The 27950-nt window shown below is 40.2% G+C and overlaps 1 protein-coding gene across 12 annotated transcripts in view; it reads left to right on the forward strand.

Annotated features, from left to right (window-relative positions):
- Positions 1–27950, forward strand: part of PTPRK (protein tyrosine phosphatase receptor type K) — a 418390-nt gene that overhangs the window by 84314 nt on the left and 306126 nt on the right. For all 12 annotated transcript variants that reach the window (XM_069787404.1, XM_069787405.1, XM_069787396.1 and 9 more), the window contains exon 2: positions 6402–6524. In XM_069787404.1, coding sequence (XP_069643505.1) covers positions 6402–6524 — 123 coding nt within the window. The remainder of the gene's footprint in view (positions 1–6401; positions 6525–27950) is intronic.

Here is a 27950-nt window from a genome sequence, read left to right on the forward strand (position 1 = left end):
ACTAATTTTTTTCTTTATTTTTAATTCTGTACAAAGTGTGATACAAGACAAATATATTCTTTGTTGGATTTAGAAAAGTGAATGCCAGACGTTCCCTTCTCCTACCCCGATGTGAAGGGCCGTCTTTTTTGTAAAGGTGGTATAAAGCATGGCCAGTAAATGTGTGTTATTCTTTATCAGCTAGTTTTATCAATAGGTACTTAATTTATTGCAATTTAGTAGTTTTCTCAATGTTCTGAATTTTTTTTTTACTGTTGCTTTTCTGAGTGTATATTAAAGGGCAGTGGAGTTGTTTAGGTCTAATTAAATATGAAAACTCATATACAGAATTTTTAGGTGATATGTGGGAATACTGTCTTTTATCTAGAAGTCAGTAGATCTCCAGTATAGCAGCCCTATAATGCCATTCATAATGAATGTTACGGGTATCTTAAATTCATGTAATATTGTGTACAACTGACTGTTTCTGTTCTAAATAGTAAAAGTGACATGATCGGTAGGAAGTGTAGTGAGAACAGTGGAATTGTTAGATAAAGATCATTAGTTCAAAATCTGAATCAGTTTTCCTTTCTGTCCTGAGCTGATGAGCTGGAGGCCACTGTAAAGTTGTAGTGGATGTCCATTTATTAGTGGGAGTTACTGACACATACTTCTGTTAGTCTTAAGCTTATTTATATTTTCACCTGGTAGGGAAAAATCTGTTCAGCTCTTCTTTCCTAGGTTGGTATGGAGGGATGTAGGATGAATCAAAATCACAGAGCAGTGTCAGTACTGAGGGTTGCTGCTAAGGAAATATTGTGGTAACATTTTAAAAAAATGTGATTGGTCTTTAAATTCAAAACTCTTTAAATAGCTTTTTATAAATGTATTGGATTTGTGTGGCAAGGTTTTGGCGGGGAGGGGCTACAGGGGTGGCTTCTGTGAGAAGCTGCTAGAAGCTTCCCCTATGTCCAACAGAGCCAGTGCCAGCCGGCTCCAAGACGGACCCACTGCTGGCCAAGGCTGAGCCCATCAGCGACAGTGGTAGCACCTCTGGGACTACAGATTTAAGAGGGGGAAAAAGAACCTGCGCAACAGCAGCCAGAGAGAGGAGTGAGAACGTGTGAGAGAAACAATCCTGCAGACCCCCAGGTCAGTGAAGAAGGAGGGGGAGGAGATGCTCCAGGCGCCGGAGCAGAGATTCCCCTGCAGCCTGTGGGGAAGCCCATGGTGAGGCAGGCTGTCCCCCTGCAGCCCATGGAGGTCCATGGTGGAGCAGATATCCACCTGCAGCCCAGGGAGGACCCCATGCCAGAGCAGGTGGATGCCTGAAGGAGGCTGTGACCCTGTGGGAAGGCTGCATTGGAGCAGTCTGTGCCTGAAGGACTGCAGCCCATGGAAGGCACCCATGCTGGAGCAATTCATGAAGAACTGCAGCCCGTGGGAAGGACTCACATTGGAGAAGTCTGTGGAGAACTGTCTCCCATGTGAGGGATCCCACGCTGGAGCAGGGGAAGAGTGAGGAGTCCTGCCCCTGAGGAGGATGAAGCAGCAGAGACAACGTGTGATGAACTGACCCCAACCCCGATTCCCCGTCCCCCTGTGCTGCTGCAGGGGAAGGAGGGAGAGGAACAGGGAGTGAAGCTGTGCCCGGGAAGGAGGGAGGGTTGGGGGGAAGGTGTTTTAAGATTTGGTTTTATTTCTCATTATCCTACTCTGATTTGATTGGTAATAAATTAAATTAATTTCCCCAAGTTGAGTCTGTTTGGCCTGTGATGGTAGTCGGTGAGTGATCCCTCCCTGTCCTTGTCTCTACCCAAGAGCCTTTCAGTAGATTTTCTCTCCCCTGTCCAGCTGAGGTGGGGAGTGATAGAGTGGCTTTGGTGGGCACCTGGCGTCCAGCCAGTGTCAACCCACTACAATAGGTGATGTATAAACCTTGACTATATGATCTTTATTAAATTTAGGTTAAGATTAATTTTTAAGATTAAATTTAGGTTAATCTTAATGACCTCGTTATTTAGTGGAGCTTTAATTTCATTTCTGAGAGTTCAGTGTGGGATATTCATATCTTTCTTTTTATAATGAACATTTAAGATTCTTTATCTTCTATAAACGAAAATGGACATGTCAGGAAATTTTTATGAGGCTAGTATAATTTATCACTTATCTTTTAGAAGGATGTTGAAGAGGAATGTGTGAGAGTTCTAGGTGTGTTTAAGCTGAAGTTAATGTAGTGAAGCTTATGGGAAAAGATAATGGAAACAGTGAATTGTTGATTTGCTTGGTTTCTGTGGAATGTACATGTTTCCCAAATACTTCCTCAGCAACTGAACAAATTGGATTGACCCAAAATACAGTTAGCAGTTTGACAAAATAACCATCCAGACCTAAAATTCCTTCTGTCTTCCTAGCTTACAATTCCAGCTGTCAATAGGGTGTTTGTTTCTGATGGACCACCTGATTTTTCTTTTTGTTAATTTGATTGTTGAGGCTTACTTGATGGCAGCTGCTGCTGCCACCGCAGGTGTGGCCAGTCATGGCTGTGGCCAGTGCTGCCTATCAGCAGAGTGTGCTGCTTGTCCCTGTCGGCCCTTCTGGGCCATGTCCTGGTGGCAGCATCATTTGAAGGGAGGAGATGCTGCCTGCCTTGCGTGTGAGCCCCCAAGCCCACATCAGGCTGTTGAGGTTGGACCAGTCTGGTGTATTGCTTTAATTACTGCTGCTGCCACCTTTTTCTGAAGCATGACATTAGAAATCTAAGGTGAATGTGGATTTAGGTACTGCAAGGTCCAAGAGCATTTGAATGTCAGCACTGTGTCCTTCCAGCTGGGAGATTGAGCAGGGGTGCACAAATCAGTTTGTGGCATGGTGTGTGTGTTGGTAGGTATGCACAAATTCCAGTAGCAGGGTAGTATTGAAGATAAATTGTAGGTTATACATCAGCTGTAGCTAAAGGAATGCGGTGGTGATACATAACAAGACAGTGGTTGGTAGTGAAGTACCTTTTTACTGAGTTTTGGGGGAAGTTACAAATGGCTGAGTTGGAGATTTCTAACTTGTCATTTGTAGGATATTAGCAGGCTGTTGTCAAAATGTTTGGCAACAAATACGAATGTGTATTTGAGTTCAGCTGCTGAACCTCATTGGAAGGTACTAAACATTCATCAAACCGATCCACTTTTCTTCCCTGAACAGTGCTGTTACATTATGGTGGAGAGTGGCCCAGTAGCTGAGTTAGGGTGCTAAAAAGTCCTGACCTATGGTATACTTCTGCCAGATGTGGTTTTATTTTTGAGTGGTTAAAGACTGATTTAAAATGTTTATAGTTTTGAACAAATGACTGGGAACAAAATGTATCATTGCAGGTTTCACTCACTCATCATCTCTTGGTGTGTTTTCCACACTGCATGTTACACTAGGTTTATCTCTTAGTACCCAGAGTTACCAAAATAGCACACAGGCAGTTGACTGTTAAAACAGAGAAGGGGAGATCCAAATTTGCTCATGTTTTAAGTCAAAAGGAGTAGTCTGCAAGGGGTTTAAAATGCTTAGTCTCTCTCATCGTGTTATATTGGATAAATTGCTACAGCATTGGCTTTTACTTTACTTGCCTTGAAATGTGTCCATACATTGGTAAGAGGAGGTGGTGTGCTGCATGAGAGGAAGCCATTGGTTTAAGCAGTTGTTACAGGGTGGATAAGCTGTCCTGATAAACTTTGTTCATGTGTATGCAATAAATGGACACTTGCTTGTTCTGTGGATGCAGCCGTGATATGCTACACACAAGGAGGTTTGGATTGCTTGCTGTGTATTAAGAGGTGTGTTGTTATCGCTAATCAGAACCCTGATAACTAAAATTAATAGTGGGCACAAAGATGAGCAATTAAGGACATTCATTTTCCAAATGAGTCTACAAGATTCATTGGTAGTTTAAATTTATATACTGGGGGCACTTAAACCATTAAAAAGGGTAATGGGTGCCCTGCAGGCATGTGTTTCAAAGCCATATGTCATTTTGGTGCTGGGACAGCAGACAGTGATAACTTCCCTTTAAGGGAAACTGCTATTCATTTATCAATTAAATGTCGAAGGAAACGTACATTTTTGCTGTAGAGTGATCATAGCAGTGTATTGTAAGTTAAATAAAACCCCAAGATTTATGTTCTAAGCTTTTCTGGCTTTAGCATGATAGATGTTAATTAGAAAAGTCTCTCGGTGGTAATAGGGCATCGGAGTTGGGACTTTTAAAGGCATAAATGTTTCTTTGATGCACAAGTATTTCTCTTCTTGTGCCTTGCAGTTTTTGACAGTGACACTGATGTAGTAACCAACTTAGTAAAGAGTATGAAATGTTGGGGCTTCTTTGTTGTTGCTGTTGATGCTGTGCTTATGTGTCACAGGGTAACATTTGAGAAGGTTTTGCTAACATGTAGCTGAATATGAAGTTTTAAGGTTTTATGATACAAGGATTTAGCAGAAATTTTGCTACAGTGTAGAGTTTTCTTTCTCTCCTGGCCTTGTCCTTGCCAGCACACTGGTTAACAGGTGGTTCTGGGAGTTCCCAGGAATGAGTATCTGACAATAGTTTTTGGTGAAGTAGAATTAGCTAAGACTTGGTTTTGTCATTTATTCAAAATAACAAATACTTATGCACAACTGTGGGAATTATCTGAGTTGTCTCTGAAGAGGAAACATAATCTCAGTTTGGGACACGGTCTAGATTTGCTGATGAAACTTAGTAAAAGGGACTTCCCCTTCCCCAAATATTAATACTGTTTTTACAAACTCTGTGCATTATGTGACATTTGAATACTCCATTTTGGGTAGGTAAAAAATACTTTTATCCTCAATTTGGTGACATACATGCCCATTCTTCCTTTCCTTATTCTCTGGCCTGTCCTAGTTCCAGGTCATGTATGTCTTGTACAGAGGGCAGAAATGAGCACAGGCTGTAGTTCTTCATGGTCCTCAATCTCATGTCCTCTTTCCTACCTCCAGCCCGTTCTCTGGGGTGTAGTGTGGGCTGGTGAGAGCCTGGCAGGCATGGGAGGCTGTTGATGCAGTGGCAGTGACTCATCTTACAGTGACACTAGAATTTATCATAATCAGGGTTTGTTTTTTGTTCTTGGGACTCGCAGTACTTGCCACATATTTTATATTCAGAAAGTCAGACAATGAAGTCAACACATGCTCCTGTTGTTCTAGAGTTGTCTTCTTAACAAGAGGAATTTTTGTTGTAACAGTTGTTAATTGGATTGATATGCCCTAACTACTGAGGACAGGGAGAAGAGGAGGCAAGAAATATCTCCCCTGATTTCTGAGAGTTGTTTATAATCTAATTCTTGAGTTCTTACATAACTTCTTTTCTGGATAAAAAAATACTGCCTAAATAAAGATGAATGCACTGTGGTTTCTCTTTCACTCTCTCCTAGTCTTGCCTTTTTATTTTTGAGCAGGAGGAACACACTTGAGGACTGTGTGCCATGAATGGAGATAACAGATGCTGCAGAGCTCTGTGCATGACATTTGTATTTTTTTGCATTTACCCTCTACTTTTTCTTTGACCAGGCTCTTTTGATTCCTTTTGTTTCTTTTTTCTCAAACCTTGATCTCTTTCTGTGATCATTATGTTTTCTTCTCTCTTTTTCCCAGCCTACTTAATTGCCTTGAGTGAAGAATGTAATAAAAAACTTACTGAATGAGACAGGGCAGACATTACTGTGTTCCACAGGAATTTTGGGGTTTTTTTCCTCCCCTATCTTTTACATTCCTCCCCTTCTTCTTTTTCCCCGTCACTTCTGCTCACAACTTTTGTTATAAGGTTTTCATATTCATTTTTTGTGTGACCCTGAAAAAGCACCTTTAATTTGTGGTGTCATGCTGGATTGATTTAATAAAGCAAGATTATCCAATTCATTCTGCAGCAATTATTTAATTTCTAAGTAACTTTAATTATTTTGTCTGACTGGTTTTGTTTTGGGCACAGTATTTATCCTCGTCATTGCTGTTTGGAATACTTATGCTTTCAGTGCATCAGAGTTGTTGATTTATACCTTTGTTTTTTGAGGCTAGTCCATTATTTTCTGTTTCCCCCTTGGTTTAGATAGTGTGTTGCTTTTTGTCACACAGACACTGGGCCAGGTTTCATTTTGGCTGAGTGACTCAGCCTGTGATCTCCTGCTCTGACAGAAGGTGCTCTTGGGGGAAATCGGTTGTGTGAAGCAGAGACGGTTTAAAAAAGAGAGGGGAACACTGATGCATGAGCTGCTTGCGGGTGTTAGCTTTGCACGGGCAAGCCTTTGAACTGTGCCACAGGCTGTGTGGGCTCTGTAGTTGTGGTGTGCCCAGGAGGAACACCTCTGCTTGACTCTTGAAAGAGCTCTGCTTTTAAATAAACTAATAATAAGTTTCTTCCCTAGGGGGATGTACGTTTGATGATGGCCCTGGACCCTGTGACTACCACCAAGACTTGTATGATGACTTCGACTGGGTACATGTCAGTGCTCAAGAGCCTCACTATTTGCCGCCTGAGATGCCTCAAGGTGAGAAACCCCACAGATACTGAAGGGATAAGTTTATTACAAAGCTCAGAGTCTCACTGAATATGGCCTCAAGGCCATACTCTGTGATCTCTGCTTTAACCTTGATAATGGAGATAATCAAAAGAAAGAAAAAGAATAAATATAACAATCTTGGTAATTGAGACACCTTCTTAGATCAAATCCCCCTTTAAAGTTGGGGGACATAGGGAAGGGAGAAAGGAAACCATAACCTCCCCTTTATTCTGTGTCAAATTCGTGTTGACTCGCAGTAAAATTCTGTCTCTTAAATGACAGCTCATGTATTGATTGAATTATTCAGGTATGCATTAGAAGAAATGGTGAAAAAAAGGATACATGTAAAAAGCTATACACTGATTCCTTCCCTCCCCTCCCCCCAACTGCTCATCATCTGAAGGTAATCAGAAAAGTTTTGATTTTGGAAATATTGCTGTTGTTAATTACTATTTAGGACAAGTAATGAATAACTGAAGAGGTACAGCCTACATGACCTTGCCTGCTCACCTTTGATGAACAGCTTAATCGGCGCTTCCCAGACAGCATGATATGCTGAGAAAATGAAAGCATTTGAAATTCAGCTACATTTTCCAATTAATAATACATTAAGTAATTAATCATGCAGAGGAGGAAAAAAGGTCATGGCTATTTTATTTGTATCTAAAAGGTTTTGTGAAGTGAGGTACGTGTAGAGAAGGAGTTGCGAAATGTTGCCACACAGAAGTAACCTAACCTCTGCACCATTCCTTCCCCTGCTTTTTATATATTGTTGTGCATTATTAATGGTGGTGAGTGTATGTAATTTTACTTCTTAACTGCTAACTAGCTGAGTTCCCCCTGCTTTGGAGTCACTGATATCAGCAGCTGTTAGCATGCCCCATATCTTACAAAACAGGTAATTAAGCAAGATCCACACTTTATTTAATGGACTGCTTGGTGCTTCAAGTTTGCATATGGAAGAGTAAATTTAAGCCCTGAAGCCTCAGCATTCACTATGGTCTTGTATTAACAAATTGAAAATAATATCTCCCCTACGAAGGACGAAATCAGTTACTTTTCAGTTTGCATTTTTCAGAGTCTACATGGTTTGTTAAAATGGTTGGCGATATCTTAATTGTGATGGAAGCACCATTTTGTAAAAAATTTGGTATTCTCAGACCTCAGGCACACCTTGTATAGGAAAACCAGCAATTTGAGGAATTGTATTTTGAATTAATCTAAATGATAAGATAGCTTCTTCTTGCTTCTCCCAAATAACATACTTGTCATCCTTAGGCAGTTTTCAGAGTTAAATGACACAGTGCTCTCTGACTTTGGCACCTGATTTCTGTTCAGTTCTGCTACAGACCCTTTTTCCTCTGAGTGTAGCACATGGACTCTTCTGGAGGTCTTCTGGAGGAAGTTCTTTTTTTCAAATCTGTATGTGAAATTGTGGCTGCTCAGTAAAATCTAGCAAAATAAAAGAACGTTTCAGAGATAGTCCAAAACAGATACAGAAGAAGCTCTAATTATTATTATTTTTTCTTCCTCTGGTTAGAATTATAGACTTCTTGGACCACTGTTAAAAAGTTTAATGTTCAGTTATTGAGATCCAGACTAAAAGTGAGCAGTCTTACATGATGGGCTGCCCTTAAGAAGTTCACAGTCTTCAGATTCTGAGGATCTATGCTGAATCTAAATACTTAAGCTCTTTTGTGTTTGAAAAAGCACGATTTTAAATTAAGTCTAAGAATGTAAAACAGTTCTAAAATGAGTGCTGAATTCCTCTGATGGGTCTGCAGGAAGTGGAGCAGCAAGAGGTTCAGGCAAAAGCAGAAGTGGAGTAACTGTGCAGTTTTTTAATGGTGCTGACCCTGTCTTATTACTGTTGAAACTGTAGGTTATAAAGCAGTCTGGTACTCATGAAGAAGTCATCCAAGTAGAAGAAGATGTGGTAATGAAGGTATAGGTAAAACTAAACTACTAGTGTTTTCCATTTGAAAAATGCTGGGTTTTCTAACATGTGGAAGTTAGGGATCTCCTAGGGACCAGAGTCAGCCCACTTTTTCCAGCTCAGTCAGAGAATGAGAGGAGAGAAGGGGTACCCAGCAAAACTGAGCAGCACAGAAACTGAAGTGCTAGGGTAGGGACCTTTTTCTTTCCATCTTTTCTTCTCAGGCTCTATAATGCTTCAGCTAGGTGCAGAGCTCCTTAATGCATGTGTTGATGTTCTCTCCTTTGTAGTGTTTGGAGCCCTTGTCTCTTGCATCTCTGTGGAATCCAATATGATGTCCTGACCTTGGCCTTAGTAAGGGAAATATGTATTCCAGTACAGCTTTGCCTCAGAAGTACCACTGTTTTACCAGTATGTTAAAAAGATAATACCCTTATGCTGAGTATGTGACTTTCAGGGCTTTAGTTTTACCAGATTTAACCAGAACCGTTGTAGTCATAAAGAATTACAATGAATTTTCAAATGTCAATTTTTAGTCTTCAGTAGCTTTAGAAATACTTATTAAAAAAAAAAAAAGGGAGAGAGAGAGAAAAGAATGCATAAAAATAGGAAAGGGGAAAAATTTGTCAATTGACTTCATGTTTTACTTTGAGTTAAACCCCTCCCTTGAATCAAATGTGCTTTAGAGAAGGATAGATCATGGGAAATGTCAGACCTAATGGCATGTGCTTCGGTGTGCTATGAAAATGTGAAAACTTGTCCTAATGGAAAGCATTTTGTAGGTAGAGCAATAGTAAACACTTGGTAAGGCAAGTGTAATTACCTCTGAGTAATTAACGCAACTTCAGAATTTTTTTTATACTGATCTACATTGTATTTCTCAAATTATGAGCAGAGGCAAAAGCCACTTATCTTCTGTTATGGGAACAATAAATGCAGTACATAATGATTAATTCTGAAATAAAGCAAACACTTAGAGCAGGTGCTTGTGTACGGCTTTAAATAGCAACTTGTAAATTGTTTGAACCATAGCTTACATGATAAAACCTTTGGATTACTTATTAAAACCTTGGAAAACACCTGATGTCCAACATTAGGTTTCTAAGACCATATAAAAGCAACTGTGCTAGATCAAGCTACAAGTCTGCTGGTTTTGAGAGTAGCCATTAGCAGTTGCCTAGGGAAGAACGCAAAGGTAGGACAAATGAGAGGTGATCATGCCCTGAACGCTCTCCCATTTCCCAGGTGTATGGCATTTAGGAATTTCCTCAACTAGAAATGGTCTTTATCTGTGATGTTCTCAATGAATTAATGTTTTTTCCCTGTCAACTTTGTCTTACTGTGTGGGGGCTCCTTGAAGCCTTCTAGTATCTGCTATGTCCTATAACAGAGTGCCGTCTTTTGTTACAAATTACGGGAAGACACAGCTGCTCTTACTTGTTTTGAACTTGCACATGACTTCTGTTTAATACATGTTGGCCTCTTGTACAGGAAGTGAGCAAAACTGGTTCCTAATCACCTTCTCCCACCCATTCAGGGTTTTTTTTTAAATACCTTTTAAATAAAATACGCACCCTTCCCCTGACATCATTCTAGGTGAATGGTCCAAGACTATTGAGTTGTTCCTTATGCAGAAATGGTTCCACAACTGTGGATTTGCATTTTATGTGAGGCAAGGGTGGTAACCAAGTGTTACTTTTTTGTAGACATAGTGACAAAAATGAAGTCAAAGTATTTACCTGATGGTCTTTGTACCTCTGAAGACAGACATCTTCTATATGTTGAAGCAAACCCTTTAGAGCATGCATTATGTTTTCAGGTGTATGATTTTTATACATTATTCTATACCAGATAGAAATCAGAGAATGCTAGTAAGATGAAATCAAATTTTGGCTATGGATTTTTTTCCAGTTATTTTAGGAGACTATTCATTGTGTGTGGATAAATTCATTTTGCAGAAGACACAGTAAGTAATAGTGCTTTCTTATATCACTGAGGATGTGCAAACGGGTGATTTTATCCATATTAATAATACATTTACTGATGTTTTTTACCCTTAGATAGAGAAGATAGTTTATTTACTGTATTTGGTTTGCCTGTTAAAAGCAGCATTATTCTGAGGCTATGCAGGGTCAAGGCATGAGAGCCTGTAATGGGCTGTGTGACGGGGAGCCACTTAATGAAGGGCTTTTTTAATGTAAGGGCTATTACCCTCCTGGATACAAATGCAATTTGAAGAATGTCTAAATTTAGTGGACAATAGTGACATGCTGAGATGGACATCTTGTTTCTGATCTCTCAGATGGATAATGTGCCCGGATTGGATGTGTGCTAATTTTTTTTAATTGGTTTTCTAGAAATGAGAGGAAAATAAATTAACAGTAATGGGGAAGGTTCTTAGTTGCACTTGTTATCCAGCATGACTAAAAGAGAACAGATTAAGTCTCTAAAGATGTTCCTTAGTAAGTAGAGTGTGTTTCACAAATACAAACTTTTATTTTTTTACTCTGAAGTCTATTGCAGAAATTATTTTACTTTGCAGAAATTACATATGACCTTACATGTTGGCTCATTTAAAAGGACAAACTATATTCACTACTATGCAAAAAAGGAAAAGAAACAAAACAGTCCTGAAAAGTAAAACATAATATATTCTGGTAGGCTGACATTTTGGGGTCCATGGTGGAGGACTGCACAGTTATCTCAGAATGGAGAACATACATAGTGAAAGGCAATGGAGATGGGAGGAAGTGTGTTGACAAGTAATCTTAGGCCACACTTTCATGGTAATTTGTTTTTATATGGGTTTTAAGCAGAATGTCTCTGGCTGCTCATTCCCATGTCCTGTCATTCCCAGAGGCATTCTCGCGTTGCTGCCTCCTCCCAGTTGCTCTGATGTGCAGGTGGTTGCAAACTGGTGTGGATTGAAAATAATAACGGGGCCGGGGGGCAGGCAGGGGGGAAAGTATGCAGCATGGGTCAGTTCATTAACCCAGTTCATTGTGTAGCTGTAAAAAGAGTTGTTAACACTGCTGCAGCTGATGAGGACCATGGAGCTGGTGGTGTTGGTGGGGACAGGGGTTGTATAAACCTCTGGGGCACCTGAAAGAAATATGAAAGTTACACCCTTAAATTTGTGTGCAACTTTAATTTTCCTGTACAAATAGCATTGAGTAATTGTTGTGATCTGGAAAGTCTGTTGTGTGCTATTTAAGTTCTGTCTTGTACAGAAAAGAAATAGCTTTTGTGTCACCTGCGTGACCCAAAATGAATTTCAGCACAGGACCAATGTAAGTGTTTATGAAATGTATAAATGAGAGAGGGGAGCCAGAAGGTCATGGAACTTGTGCTTTAATATAGATCTCATATGAGTGTGGCTCAGGAAGGAAAGCTGTAATGTAGAGGTCATATAGATGAGACTTTTGGCCTTTTACTTCACTTAAACCTGAATTTTTCTCCTATAGAAATGAAACCACCAACCCATAAATTTAAATTATGTGGATGTGTACAGATACAGTCAGACAAAAGTTAACTAGGAAGCAGTGTCTGGTGAAAGCTGGGTATTTCTTGAGGCGTTGAAAAGTCAAGAGCTTGGCAAGCAGCAGGAGAACACTCACCATGTCCCAGGTTACTGAGCTCTTCCACTGAGACACTGCTCCACACATGATGCGTCAGCTGGCTGTTTTGCACTACAGAAGGGTGAAGTTCAAAGACAATGCTTTGTGGGTCTCTTTATTTTAATAGACAGACTAGCAAAGTTTACCAGTCCACTGAGCAATTGAGAACTGACTTTTCAAGGTTTTGCGGCTGTATGGCTTGCATTGCCAGTATAAAGGTAATAGATCAGAGAAACTGTGCGCAAGGGAATTTATTGACTAGTCTGTGGATTGGCAAATGCAATTCAGGAAGGTAGTGGTTTTAAAGTTTGATCATTGAAAGCTGAACTGGGTCATTACATTATGAAATAAATTGCAAAAGCTTGGAATCTGTGTTTGGGGCTGCTAAGAAATTCTGGTTGTCTCTCTTCCTTTTACATTTCATTGTGATGGGGTAGATTGTTTTATTTAAGGTGACTGAGAGAAATTTTTTTCCTCCTTAGATACTTCAGTCTTCATGTACTCCTTGGCCCCAAAAGTTGACTGATACTTGTCTCCTGTTTAACTTGTCAATATACTACAGAGCTGAATTTATTTGAAGTACTTACTTGATCAGAAAAACATATTTTACTGCTTTGCTTATTCAGTAAGCCTTGTGGTTGGTTTCTTGTCTGTATTGTTAGTAGCATCTTTAACAGAAAGAAGCCTATCTCATTAGTGCAGTGCAATTAATGTCTACCTCAAGAACACCTGTAAACATCCTGATCCTGTTTGGCTCACTCAGTACAGTGCACTAATCAATCTATTGACTAATTCCAAGGATTCCCTGTTGTTCTCAAACACACTTCACTTGGTAAAAAGTGAAGAGAGGAGGGATGCAGGGAAGGCTTTATAGATAACACAGTGTAGCAGTGCTTTTGTACATTTCGATAAGCCATTTTTTTTTATCAGGAAATTTAGGCAGGGGGTTAGTAAGGGGTTTGTAGTAATACAAATTATTTTTGCATATGAGTAACATCTATGGTTTGGTTTTTCATTCATTGACGCAGATGGATTTATTCTGTTACATTTGGGTGGTGAAAGACAGAACACTTAAAGATTATTTGCTGTATTTGCACAAAAAAATACTCCATCTTCAAGGCCAGCTACTATACCTGCTTATCTAGAGTGATGTTTGGTTGGCTGCGCTTTTTTTTTCTTTTCTTTAAAGTTGTTATAGTATTTTGTTCAGCCATACCTCTTCCATGCAATATGGATTTTCAAAAAGCTAATTTATTCTTGAATAGCTTGTCTTTTACTGGCTTGTATGTGTCAAATAAGTGTATTTTACTGGTGTCAGTTATGTTTTAGAAAATCTGTCAGATTCTTACTTTGAGTGTAGTGTAACCAAACTCCAGTGGAGGCTGTATAAAATGCTACCTTCTGAGAAATTGTTCCTTTTCTTTCTTAATTTCTTCTTTTTTTTCCTAGTTCAGTATTTGAAGTATATTAGTTTATTACTCTGAATCTGGAGTAATAAAGCAAGGTGAGAAATCTGTTTGCTATAGAGTACCAAAGTAGCAGGTTAATCTTGAGCAAATCCACCTTTGCCATGCTGGTACCATCAGAGCATTCATAATAGTGTTCTTGCTCGTGATGCAGCCTTCTGCTGTGCGGTGCAGCTTTCAAGCTTCCGATACCTCTGTCACGAGGTGTTCAAATGGTACTGGCCATCACTGCAATGCTGTTGGAGGAGAAATGACCAGTTCTTATTAACTCTTAACCACTGTTAGTCAGGAGCCCGGGCTCTTAAGTGGAAGTCTTTCATTGCTTATGTAAAGTCAGCTGCTGCTTGGGGAACTGTGAATGTCAGTAAGAGGCATTACCTGAAGCTGCTCTTCTGGTAGCACTGTGAAGGGTGAACAAAAAGCAAAATGGTACTGTGCTAGCCTTTCAGAGTTGCAGGTCAAACAGGGTTTGAATAGCACCTTGGTAGCCTGGAAGGTGTTCCAGATTATTTGAGGCATTTAGTGTTCAGAGTGTGCAAGGCTGGAAGCCTGAAGCACAGCTGAGGACTAGTGCTTGTTTAATTTCTCACTACTTCCCTGCATGGAGAGGAGCAGGCCAGCCCTGCTTTTGAGTACTGTTTCTGCCTGTTGTGCCATTGTCCTTCTGTCACTTTCACTCTCAGCCTGCTCGTGTGTGTGTGTGTATGTGTATATATTTTTTTTTTTTCCCCCTCTCTCCTGAAGATAAAAGTAGTTTGCCTTGCCTTCAAATTTTCTGGCTATCTTGGAGTGTGGTGGAGGGCCAGACCTGAGCTAATGTACTGCTGCTTCTCACATGGCTTCATTTGGCTCAGAGCATGGGGACACCTCACGCACTGGTGCCCACAGAGCATGGCATGGGGTCAGCACATCTGGTAACTTTGTACCCTCTGTTTGGCACCCTTTGGCTGGACACTTTCACAGAAAAGATAAAAAGTAGACAACTAGTGAACTTACTTTATGCTTACATGGCCACTTCAATTTGCTGTAAGTGTAGCTGGTCCCCTCCCTTCTGCATGTTTCTGGCTGCTCCTATTCTTTAGCTTTGACATTTCTGTAGGTTGCTCTGACTGGAAACCTTACTGCTCTGCTTTCCACTCCCACTCACCTGTGTGTAATTTTTAGCAGTCCAACAAATGCCAGATTCAAACAACAATATAACTACAGGCTCTCCTGTAGGAGATGTGGAAACCAGGTTAGAAGAAGGGGAACAAAGTAAAATAATTTTACTACTTAAAAGAGGGGTAAAGAAAAACAGGGCCTGGGAACTATTTGGGGGAGGGAGTAAAGGAAAAACACCATGGTGTATGGAAAAGAATGGTGTTCAAACAAGATGGAAAAGAAGCCCTGTAATAGATTGAGTAATGTACAGTGGTTGCTAATGCAGATTATTATTTCTGAAGCAGTAAGCTTCAGAAATGTCCTGTATTTCTGCAGTCAAGGTGCTGTGGTAACCCTTGTGCATGGTTACCTCATGATCTGAGAGACTATCTCCCCTTCCCTGTGCTAATTTCTCACTTCCCATCACATCAGAGACAAAGCCTCTTAGTAGTAATGGAAGTGAAGCTGTGAGATACTTTTCATTGCAGAATGAGGGCATTCCCAATCCCACTTTTAATATAGGACCTATTATGCAACTGGAAACTAGTATCTGAATTGTCTGCATATCAATAATCTGAGCAGTGATAACCCCAACAACAGAAGAAGCGATGCCTGTAAAAACAAACAAAAAAACCTTAAAGTAAGATGAGGTGAAATTCAGTAAGCCACATAATAGCAAGAAAACAAAGGAAAGTGATGTTTTCCTCTATACTTTTTTCATGTATAGTGCCTGAATTTTTCCTGTCTACTTAAATATTGATTTCTGAGCTCTAACCCTTTTGCTGCTCAGTATGTAATTTATGTTCCCTTGTTGTGCTTTTGCTGCAAGTCCATGCTGATGCAGCAATCATTGATGTTTGTGAATAGTGACTAAAGCTGTGGTAATAATAAAACTATATTTTTTTACAGAACAGAGTTTGAGTCAACTGAGAAGATTCAAACTTTTTTCTTAGGTTGTGGTGAACTAATGAAACAACTGTATTCAGAAAACAGTGAGATTTTTAATTTGGGCATTTCTATCACTACTTGTACAGATACTTGTTCAAATTGCTGTTATCACAGTAATTATTATCAGTAAGGCTTGTTTAATCTGCCTGCCCCCCGCCCCCCCCCCCCCATCATTACTGGGATTATTTTGTTCCCTTTCCCACCTTTCTATATAGAGATACTTTGAAAAGGCAAATCTGTTGTTTTGAGGGTCACACAAACCTCATTTGCAAGCATGTAGGCTGTGAAGAGGCAATTGCTTAGGTGGATATATTAGAGAAGGAGCAGGTTTATGTCAGGTAGAAGAACAGATTCAGTTGTGTTTCTTTGCCTCATATGTGATGTTTGTGTTTGTTTCTGAATCTTGCTTAATCATTAGCATGGGTAATGTTGCTGCCGCAGATACAGTGACATCCAAAGCTGTCTTCCTTTCTTCCCATCTCCTCCTGGACTTGAAAGCATAACCGCCTTTAAATATGTTTTTGTGTAGAGTTTAGAATATTATTCAGAAATTAAATCCATAAAGATGATCCACTAGAAAAAAAAAAGACTTTTAAAATGCAGTGCATTTTTTCATTCCAAAATGTGTTGTTTCTGTCCAAAAGTGGGTGGATTTTAATCAGATTTAAACTGTAGTTAAAATTAGCAAGCCAGAAAACTTGAATTAGATCATGCATTTTTAACTTTGATTTGCATTTTACATAGTGTCTATTTTGGATAAGAAAAAAATAATTTTTTTGCCTTGTACCCTTCCTCTCAAAGGATTCTTGTCTCCTTCAAGAAGCCATTCACCAGAGCTGTCAGCCATGTCACAGGCTCAGATGGCCTAGCTATCAGAAGTTATGTGGTCCTCTGGTGAAGGCGATGTCTGCGTTTTATAATACTTGTTAAGAAGTTGAGTTTTCCTGGAGGTGTTTGAAACCCCACATTCCCCCTTTGCTGAGGAGGTACAAGTGGGAGTATGTGTTGTAGGGAGGGCCAGCACTTGCATCTATCCCAAGGGAGATGCTGGGTGTTTTACAGGGCAGCCTGTGTGTGATTTGGGAAAGGATATGCACCTCTTCACATCCCCTCTTTTCAGTTCGTATACCTGCAGTGTCAGTTTGGTTTACTCCCACTTCCCTCCAAGAGCTTGAGCCCTTTTCATTATCGACGTAGCATATGTACTGGTTTCTTCAGGGCCTGTTGCTGGAGCAAGCCATTGAGCTTCTTCTAAGAAGGAACCTGGGTCTAGGTGCTGAGAACTTTGGATATTCAGGTAGTGGCCACATTGCTTCAAGTTCACTGCTTCCCAAATGGCGCAGTCTTCTAATGCTATTGCAGCTGTGCTTGTGTCCCAGAGCATCCCTTCATGTCCTGCAGTTTACGACGCATGTGCTGCACCCTAGGTGTTATGCTATAAATATGTCTCTTGGGTGGACGCAGAATTTCCTTTTTATTATTTCTGATAGTGTGAACTGAAGAAAAAATGTCTTGTGGATAGCGGTTGTCAGCAGGGCTCCAGAGGAGAGCTGGGCCAGTTATGAGCCTGTCTTCTCCAGAGGGTGATGAACCTGGCCTACATGGACAAAGGCAGCTGTCATCAGTTAGCTTGGAAGCTTAGGTTCATTCCCCCTGCTATCCACAACAGCAGGATAGACACAGTGATAGTCTACCCAGGTCAAGTTATCAAAGTATAAGCAGAAGGAACAGAGGTTCCTGGCAGGTCTTGAAATAGATTGCTTGTAGCAGAGTCTATGCATCAGTGGAAAAGTATAGAGAAGACAAATATCCTACCAGACAGCTATGAAAACACCAGTCTACTTTTTCACTGAATGTTTTACACCTGTCCTACCAGACTTGAAAAAAACCTGCCTGGTATCAGGACCCTACTTTGTCTGGGAAAGTATAATTAAGAAATACTCTGGACTAATAAAAGCACAAGGGTGGGATTCCTCCCCCCTTCCCCCTTTTTTTTTCTTCTTTTTTTGGGTGCACTTTTGGTTTTGCTCTTTATTTCATGAAGGGAAGATGCATTTAGCTTTTATTTTGTTTCAGAGGAAATAGCTTTTAATGCTCTCACTCTATTCTACAGTATAATCACAGCTTCAGAAAAAAATGGATAAAAGTGCAGAACTTACAGATACACTTACAATGTACAGTGCTGGACTATCCAGAGATACTCCAGCTAACCTTGTGTTCCTGAGGTAGGAGACATGGCCCAGCTCTGATTCTGTTATTGAGTTAGCTTGGTTGTATGCTGCACTGGAGTAGCTGTTACTGGTTCAGGGACACATGTATTGCACAGCACTGGGAAGACATGCATCTAATATATTGTGGAACTGTGTATGCACCAAAATGGTGATCACCAAGGGATTCATGAGTACTTTGTCAATACTTCAGTATTTTGCAGTTAAAATAAAAAAAACCAAAAACAAACAATAAAAACTTTTCTCCTCTTCTTTTGTCTTTCTAAAGAGCAGCTGTCAGGATGTAACAACTATTTACTCTGTTTTGGATCAAACCGTTTTTAACTCCCTTGAGGAACAAAACCTAGCCATGTATAAACACGAATCAGACATACCATACTATTTTAGAGAAAGCCAACAAACAGTATGAACTAAGCATTTCTCTTGTGCATTTGGTCTCTCTTAACTAATTCCCATGAATGAGGGATCAGCAAGCACGTGGCATTCAAACAGAAGAAAATGTTAATTTTTCCTCTTTGCTATAGCTGACATCTGCTAACCCAGCCTTTACCTTTACCTTCCATCAGCTTCTCCCACTATGTATGTGTGCCAAGCTTATGGAACACTCTGAGATCTACAAACTTGTGGACTTTTGTAAAAGAAATAAAGCAAACATGCAGCCGAGTGACATCTGCAGTGCCAATAGCAAGTGTCCCTTGTGCAGGCAGTAGAGATGGCTTCCCTTGCTCTTTGTCCCTGTTGGTTACAGTGACTTGAGAGCAGGTTGCTTGGCTCCAAGTTTTGTAGGTGGGCTTCTAACACTTTCCTCCTGACTGGCAGTAACAACTCTGCTTTCTAATTAGACTGCATTTGCAGGTAGATATTAAGCCAATATAAGTTTCCAATTACACTGCAGCTTCACAGGTCACAGTGAGCCAGCCTAATACCTTACTGTTGAGTAAAGGGATTGTTCTGCTCCTCTTTACTCCTCCTCCCTTGCCTTCATGCTTCAGCTAGCTTCCCTAGTTAGTGTTACTCATCAGAGCTTACTGAGAGCTGATATAACTCATTATCCTAGAGAAAATGTTGTTGTTTTTCTGGATTCAGCTGGCTTAGTGAATTGAGTTGACTCAGGGAAAGGTCTGACAAGCATCAGAGCCAGCAGCACAATGGAATGAAGGAGCTGGAAGGAGGAGAGGCATAAAAATGAGAGGAGAGGCATAAAAATGAGAGGAGAGGCAGGCAGGGAGTTGTTAGGTCATGCCACCTGTAAGCTGTAAACAGCAGCTTGTGTTTTGAGTTTAATGATAAATATAATCTCATTTCCACCCTGTCAGCCCCAAGTTTTTCATTGCATGGACCTGCCAATGCCCTTGTATTGTATCTTGTGTGAAACCAAGAGATGAGTCTGTTCATCTTTCGAGTCAGATAATGGACGTATACATTTGGGTAAGTGCCCTCTCCACACGTGGAGAACCATGTAAGTAGCTTCTTCAGAGGTTTCAGTCAGGTATATAGTCCAGGCCTTTTGAGTGTATTGATAGCACATTGTTGCAAAACATTCTCCCCTGGACTTCATTAAGTGCGTAAGGAAGATGAGGTTATCACCAAATAAAAAAAGTGATGGTTACCTAGGAGCAGGTGACTGCACAAAGAGAACTGCTGCATCAAGCAAATGCAGCCTACTCAATAAAAAGGTTGGTGTATCATAGCTTAAAGCAGTCATGGGCAAAAGTGTATGAGAAACTTTTTAGACAAAAAAAATCAGATTATTTCCTCTAGAATAAATAAATTTTGCAATCTTATCAGCTGATCTAGTATAAAAAAAAGCCTTACGATTACCATGTAAATTTACTTACATTTGTATAAAATTCATGTTATTCATCATATATAAAATTTAATTTACATATATAATTTATATAAAATTAATGTAATATTAATGTAGACTTTATATAAAGGTTTTGATTAAGGAGGCTGAAAGAAGCAAAGCTACAAAGCAGTAGATAGCTTATGGGTAAGGATCAGAGGATAAATCAGCACAGGTGATACTGCAGGAAGAACTGTTGGAGTATGGTTGAAGGCAGCCACAGCTGAAATGACCATGAGACTTGAGTTTAAGATCCTTAGAGGAGTCACCAAGGCAAACAGCAGAATTACAACCTTGGACTTTTGAAGAGCAGATTTTGACCTGTTCAGGGACCTGCTTGGCAGGATCCCGTTGGGAGGTGCCCTGAAGGGCAAAGGGGCCCAGGAGAGCTGGTTGATCAAGGATGGCCTCTCGGAGCACAGGGATGGACTGTTGCCTTGTGCAGAGAGTTGAGCAGGCATGGCAGAAAGCCATCATGGATGAACATGGTGATCCTGACTGAGCCTGAGCACCAAAAGAGACAGAAGCAGGGACAGGCTACTTGGGAGGATATGGAGACATTGCCTGATTGTATAGGGATGGAGTCAGGAAGCCAAGGCTCATCTGGAACTGAAGCTAGCAAGAGAGGTGGAGGACAACAGGAAAGGTTTCCTCCAGAAGTATGTTGGCAGTAAGAGGGAGGCTAAGGAGAGTGTGGGCCCATTGCTCAGTGAGATTGGGGACCTAGTGACAAGGGAAAAGTGGATGTACTTGATGCCGCCTTTGGCTCAGTTTTCACAGGTAAGGCTTATTCCCAAACCTGGCAGAGTCTGTGGGAGTGAGGCCACACTTGCAGGAGGTGAGGACAGAGTTAGGAATCACTTAACCACTTTGACATGCACAAGTCTGTGGGACCAGCTGGGATGCATCCAAGAACTGGCTGATGTCATTGCGAGGCTGCTCTTTGTTATCTTTGAAAGGTCTTTGAAAGGGGAGGCTTCTCAGGACTGGAAAAAGACAGTATCACACCCATCCTCGAGGTGTATGAGAAAAAGGATACAGGGAACTACAGGCTGGTCTGCAGCCTTCCCCTGGGAAGGTGATGGAGCAGATCATTATAAAAACAGTTTCCAAACACATGAAGGACAAGAAAGGGGTTGGCGGGAGCAGCCAACATGGGTTTGAAAAGGGCAAATCATACCTGATCAGCCTCACTGCTTTCTGTGACATGAGGTGGACAAGGAAAAGGTAGTGTATGTCATATACCTTGGCTTTAGCTAGGCCTTTGACACAGTCTCTCATAGTTTACTTATCACTGAACTGGTGAGAGATGGGCTCTGCAAGTAGATGATGAGTCAAAAATTGGCTGGGCTCCCAGGCTCCAAGTTGTGATCAGGGGTGCAAAGTCCTACTGGTGGTCAGTTTAATGTCTTCAGTATGCTGGAGGGCAGAGCTGTGGTCAGAGGGTCATGGACAGTTTGCAGAAACAACAGGTTGCAGAAATGGGCTGACAGGAACTTAATGAAGTTTCACAAATGGAGATGGAAAGTCCTGGTTGTGGGGAGGAGCAGCAACCTCATGCACCAGCACATGCTAGGGCCAGCTAGCTGGAAAGCAGCTTTGCAGAACTCAGCTTTGCAGAGTCCTGGTGGACCATGAGCCAGCAATGCATCTTTGCAACAAAGGTGGCTAACAGCCTCGTCGGCTGCAGTAGGCAGCAAGTGATCCTTCCCCCTTGCTCAGCACTGGTGAGACACATCTGAAGTGCTGTGTCTGGTTGTGGGCTCCCCAGTGCAAGAGAGGCATGGACATACTGGAATGAGTCCCGCAAAGGGCTACCAAGATGGTAAGGGACTGGAGCACAGGACATCCAAGAAAGGCGGAGAGAGCTGGACCTGTTCAGCCTGGACAAGAGAAGGCTCAGGGGAGATATCGTTTGTTGTCTAGAACTGCTTGATTGAAAGATACAGAAAAGGTGGAGCCATACTCTTTTCTCACGGTGATGGGATGAGGGACAGTGGATGAAAGTTGGAATATGGAAAGTTCTGGTTAGACCTCAGGAAATATTTTTTACCATTAGAGTGGTCAAATACTGGAGCAGGTGCCTAGAGAGAGTGTGGGATCTTCATCCTGACAGGCTTGCTGTGTGGTTTAGCCTAATTTGTGCAGTGAGTTGGACTAGAATGATCTCCAAAGGTCCCTTCTGACCTGAACCACTCTGTGACTCCATGAAGGCAGGCACATGAGGATGCTGATTAAGAATGACTATAAATCAATGATTAGAAAATTAAGATGATGAAAATTAAACAGGAAAAATAGACTAGTGAGTTGAAGAAAACAGAAGGAAAATGATGTGGGTTTCTGCTTGTCACAAATCGGTATTAAGCAGTGGTAGTACAGATCTGAGCGAGTTGATAGTTCTGCTCGGGAATAGGTAGGGTGCAGCACTCCTTACTCGGGCAATAACGTACTTTCTTCTTCCACTGGTAATTGGGATATCAGATGGCAACTGCTGGAAAATAAATACATTTTAAATCTGTAGGATGGTATAATTTACATGTAGTACCCCTTGAATCAAACCCTTGATTCAAGACTTTTCTAAGCCATTGATACTAATTTTTTAAGATGAGCTAGATATTTTTAAAAAAGACTACAGGTTATTCCAAGTTTTTGTGCTTTTCTTTTTTTAAATCTGATTGTGAGCTTGTTGATGTGATGTTGTCGTTGTATGAGCTAGGATTTTTTTGAAGGCTAGAAATGAAGCAAAACTTTTGGTGCCACTTAAAATAATGTGCTTGGGAGGCAGTTAATATATTGTCAGCAGAGCAGTATCATGGGATGAATGAGGCTTAAAGGTGGTAGCATAAGTAGATTTTTTTTTTTAATGTTTTTAGTGTTTTATTCCCAAAGCATTCCTTGTTTTGGTACCTGGGTTCAGTCAGCCATTTATGACTAAATGTATTTGTGGGACTGCTGCTTGAAAAACAATGACTCAGAAGATCTCAGGAGTCACAGGCAGTCTTACAGCCAGATGTAAGTACAGTTGGAGTGTGAATTGTTGGTGAGAAGATGCAATTGTGTCTGCAGTGAGCATTTGCCCTTGTGATATTGTCCATTTCAAAACCAGATGCTGACAAATGGGAAAGAACAGAGCAGTGAGCAAGGTTAAGGATTCGGAAAGTGCCTCTCGATGAGGCTGAAGAGTGATAGTCTCTTCAGTTCATGTTGTGAGGATGGCCCGAATGTGGCTGCATGTGGAAAAGATTTAATTGATGATAGCTATTTAACACAACCAACAAAGACATCATAGGATCTAGTGATTGTAAGCCGAAGTGATATAAATTCTTCTCAGCCTTATTTTAAATATTTCTTTCCCCAGTGAGGAGGGTTAACATTAAACCAATTACGGTTACTTCAGATTTTTTTGTTGTTTGTTTTGCCAATTCTTAGTTTTCAGTGACTCTAGCTGGCCTACTTCAGATCTTGGTTTTGTAGCTCGTTTATGTATTTATTAGTTTGCACATGTGCAATCTGAAAACAGAGCTATCTGCTCAGTCTGAAGTGGAGAAGTGATTGCACGGATGTGTCCTGTGAAGGTGCAAAATGAGTAATGAGCTGGAATGCAAAACCCTGAAGGCAGATAGGCCTGTCCTTGTCTGTCTTGGGGAGAATTTAGTTTATTCAGTTCCAGGAAGTTGCTTGGTGGAAAGATTATTTGATATATATATTCAGAGTGTGGCAGTGTTTTAAAGTCTGTGCTAGGGATGTCCAAAACTTTCAGATTTGCAAGTTGGGAAATTGTGGTATGGCCAAGAGTTCAGCACCATCTCCCTAGGCCAGGATGACCCCTCACCAGCCCAGTACTCCTCCACTCTGCTATCCCTCCCATCTCTTAAAACCAACTGCCCCCTCTGTATTCCTTCCCCATTTCACTGAGGCAGGTTCCCTTTGCTCCAAGACTCATTCAGGCTTGAGTTCTCAAGGGATGACCCCATCTGCTCAGTCACATGAACCAGCAAGCAGGTTCCTGAGAGTGGAGTTGGGACCAAATGCTACAGCTGTGGTCACTCTTGAAACTATATATAGCTTGAAACTGTATAATGCTTCAGCCTCTCTTTCTCCTTGGTCTAGTGTGGCCAGTGTAGCTGGCTGTTACAGGTGCAATCCCCAGATGTGGGAGGTTGCAGCAGTGCTGGAGAGACACATGCATGCGTCCTCAAAGGGACCTGCAATATTTGTATGTTGTTATATATTATTTGTATAATATCTATGTATTTAAGGTGTGCTTTGATAAGGTTTTAATAAACATCATATGAAACTGCTTATTAAACTATACAGAGCTGCACTGCCGCTAGCTTCTTGGTTCTGGAGCTTCATGTGCAATAGAGTCTGTTTTAGAGGTAGTAATATTTTGCAATTTCAACCTTTCTAAGATAGGAGAGCAAAGGGAGTATTTTCTTTGCCATCATGACAGCTGTGGCAGGTGTGTATATTGGTGAGCAGGCCTTCGTTAAGCCAGGGATTTGACCAGATCCCTCACATAGGCTTCCCAGTGTCAGCTAATGGGTTACAAGAAAGCAAGTGAAAATCACAGTTAGGTGTTAGTGAGGGTTGTAATTTTTCCATGAATAAATCAGAAATAGTAGCTTTGGGGGGAGAGCAACATGTTGTCGCAATGCAGCATTCAGTGTTTTCTGCTTAATGTGAGCAACAAACAGTGATAGCATTAAGAAGAGGGAAGCAGTATTCGTACAGATCTTTGCTAAGTGTTTCCTATCAACTTCTGAAAAGGCAACTGGGAAGAATCTTTGCTGCTCTTTTTTGAGTCATGTGCTGACTGTTACTGGATTGCTTGGAGACTTAGCTGACTTTCCTGCTGGGAGAAACTTTCAAATACATCTGACTTAAATAGATGAACACTTATCTTCCATGTGCTTTGATAGCTCCTCTTAACAAGTTTCCTGTTAACAAAGATATTTGCATTTAAATGTTTGTCTCTTGCATCCCATCTGCTCCATCTCTTTGATCCTTAACCAAAATCCTAATTATGATAGCATTTATGATTGTTCCCCAAGTAAACTGTGATATCACTCATATAGGATCTAACATCAATCACTACAGCAACATTTGAAAAGGTAAGGTTGCAGTTTGGCTTTTTTTTTTTTAAATAAAAATTTGATCTGTACAAGGAACCAGGTTTCATGTTTAAGAGTGTAAATGGGGAATAGGAGGGTACTTATTCAACAGTGTTTACTGAACTGGAGAGAGATGTAATGTGATGCATGGTTGCCGTAATGAATAGGTACTGAATTTAACAGATGAATGAAGTTTGTTTATTACAAATCTTAATGTTCCTCAATTGTGGAGTAGGTTATGTTGTTTTATATTTTATTCAGGTCTGCTGCATTGAGTTTTTACTTAGAAAGTTAAGTAAAACAGAAAAAAAAAGAATTAGTTGTAAAAATAATGAAGAAAACCCTTTGTTGGAGAGAAAGAAAATAAAATGATGCAAGCCAGAATCTTGTGGAACTAAAACCTATGATACTTTCAGAATAGCCTAGAAAATGATAATTTCTTTAAAGATTTGCATAAGGATTTTTATAATTTACCTACTCACAATCCTATAGATAACTGCTCAGGATACTGCAGCATGTTTGCAGAAGATATCATATAGCCTTTAGAATGTAATTTTCTTTTTTTGGTCACTGTGTGAGTCCTGTTGAAGATGAACAAATATGACAACAACTATCCCTAAAGCTAGAGGTATAAAAGCTTTGTTGGAGGTATGGAGGGTGTTACATCTCCATAACCTGTTTGTCTTCCTTCACTTTGAGACTCAGCATGACTTGTTTGAAATCTTTTGGGGGTATGTGGGGGTTACAATGAAGAAAATTGACTTAATGGAACAGAAGACTAAGTATCAGCTGAAAATAAGATCTGTTATGTGCTTCCATCCCTTCCTCCATATATAAACTGTAAATGTGGGACTAAAACCTCTTTGGTGATATACTTCTCTCTGAAAATCTAAGTGAGGTTAGACAGTTACGTAGAAAAAGAAAATCCAGAGTTAATATAAAACTGGAAGTAATATTCAAGGAATTTTATTGACAAGATTATAAGATCTGAAGCTGATGGTCTGAAAGTTAAACTATTTGGCAGGTTTCATAAATATTTTATAATTTTGTTTAAACGTTTATATTTTGAAATAAAGTTTGAGAAATAAAACAAAGGCATGATCTAATCTAAAATAAAAGTATTTTTTAATGTAGACTGCTACGCTTTTGTATGTTTGATCACTAAGTTCAGCTCCTATACCTGGCTGCCCTAAGATCATTCCCAGGAATATTAGGCAATGTTTTATGGTAAACATTAATCAGAAGTTGCTTTTAATTCATCACTTACCACAACTAAGTCTTTGTTCCATAATGTTATCAGCATATTAGTTTTCTGTAAGATCTAAAATGCTATAGATCTTGAAAAAACAAACTTTGATCAAAGATCTGAACTTGAAATATGTATACTAATTCTCCCCATGTTTGGAGTTGATAGGATAGCAAATATTTTTTTGTGTTAAATAAGCAAGTTAATTTTAATATTTTTAAAAACCTATGGTATTTTGCATGCTTCTCTAATGCCTCTGTACTTGATTGTAATTTACAATAGGAACAAAAATTACATATAATGATGTTTGTCTTTGACCTTCCATGTTAATTAAAATGGTAACTATCTCTAGTTCTAGTTCATCACCTAAATGATGAAAAACATTGATTTTGTACCTCGTTGCTTCTTAGCCATCCCTTCCCCTTTTTGCTCTGACTCTTCCACCTCCCCCTCCCACCCTCCTGAAGTCTTTAACCTACCCTTACATATATAGGCACAAGGTCATACAGTAAAAGGACATCCAAAGCTGCAGCAACATGACTTCAGTGCTTTACAATTTGTTTGTTTGCTTACATTAATACATATGCACAAGATCTTAAGGATTATAGTATTGCCTTCATGTCTTTCCCTCCCCCAAGTACCTTCGTATGTGCTAAATGAGACTAAGTGATGCACTAAGGAAGCCTGAGGCAAAAGAACAACCAGCATTTTTCATACATCTTTGCACTGCTTATCAAAAAAAATTAATGACTCAAGTTTTAATCTTCCCTCAATTTGATGAGATGCCAGCCATTTGCAGAATTCTTAATTGACCATTGAAATATAAATCAAGGAGTTTTTCACCAAATTAATTCTTCTGAAAAGAAGTCCTGAAGACAAAACTCCCCATGAGTAGATGGGCATGTTGGAACACAATGTAAATAAGGAGTATATAAAATGACCCAGAATTTGCAGGATGATATCTTTGCTTTTTATTTATAGAAGACTGACTTAACATATAAGGATAAGGAATTGCTCCTATTGCTTTAGAAGCCAGAGCATAAAGAGAGTTAATGTTGCCATTGTACATGCCAATATTTAGGTCAAATATCTTTGATTTGGAATTTGTGGCCGTGTCATAATGAGGGAGAACAGAGAGAGAGTGGCTTTCTGGCTCAGATTTTTTTCTGGTAAAATTGGTCCAACAAAGGCCAAGTCTTCTGATGCTTTGAGCTTCGTAAGATCACAGCTGATCTTCCACATCTGAATGAAATAAAAAGCTAGATCACCAATGAAAACAGATGTTTTTACCAAAAGCGCATATTTTTGCTTTTAAAACAGTTTCTCTACCTAAGGGTTTTCTCCAGACAGCCTGCTTAAATACGTAGTTCTTATGTGATGTTTCATTTTTTAGCTGTGGGCTTTCTTTCACCTGGTAGGCTCCATGCCTAACACTAGCACTACGTTACTTTTCTCTAAATCTGACAAATGTATAGTCTTGTGCATCAGTGAGCTAGGAAATAGGGGAATCTTATCAATACACGTAAATTCTTGCAGGGAGAGTGTAAAGAAGACTGAGCGAGGCTGTTTTCAGTGGTGCCGAGTGACAGGTTAGGAGGCAGTGGGCACAAACTGAAACATAGGAACATCAGGAAACACTTTTTTACTTTGACGGTGACTGGGCACTGGCACAGGTTGCCCAGGGAGCTTGTGAAGTCTTCATCCTTGGAGATATTCAGAAGCCGTCTGGATGCGGTCCTGACCAACTGAATCTAGGTGGCCCTGCTTGAGCAGGGGGGTTGGACCAGATGACCTCCAGAGGTGCCTTCCAACCTCAACATTCTCTTATTCTGTGAAATCTTTGAATTTGATTTTTTTATTTTCTGTAACTGTG

The sequence above is a fragment of the Haliaeetus albicilla genome, chromosome 7, assembly GCF_947461875.1.
Source record: "Haliaeetus albicilla chromosome 7, bHalAlb1.1, whole genome shotgun sequence".
Lineage (NCBI taxonomy): Eukaryota > Metazoa > Chordata > Aves > Accipitriformes > Accipitridae > Haliaeetus > Haliaeetus albicilla.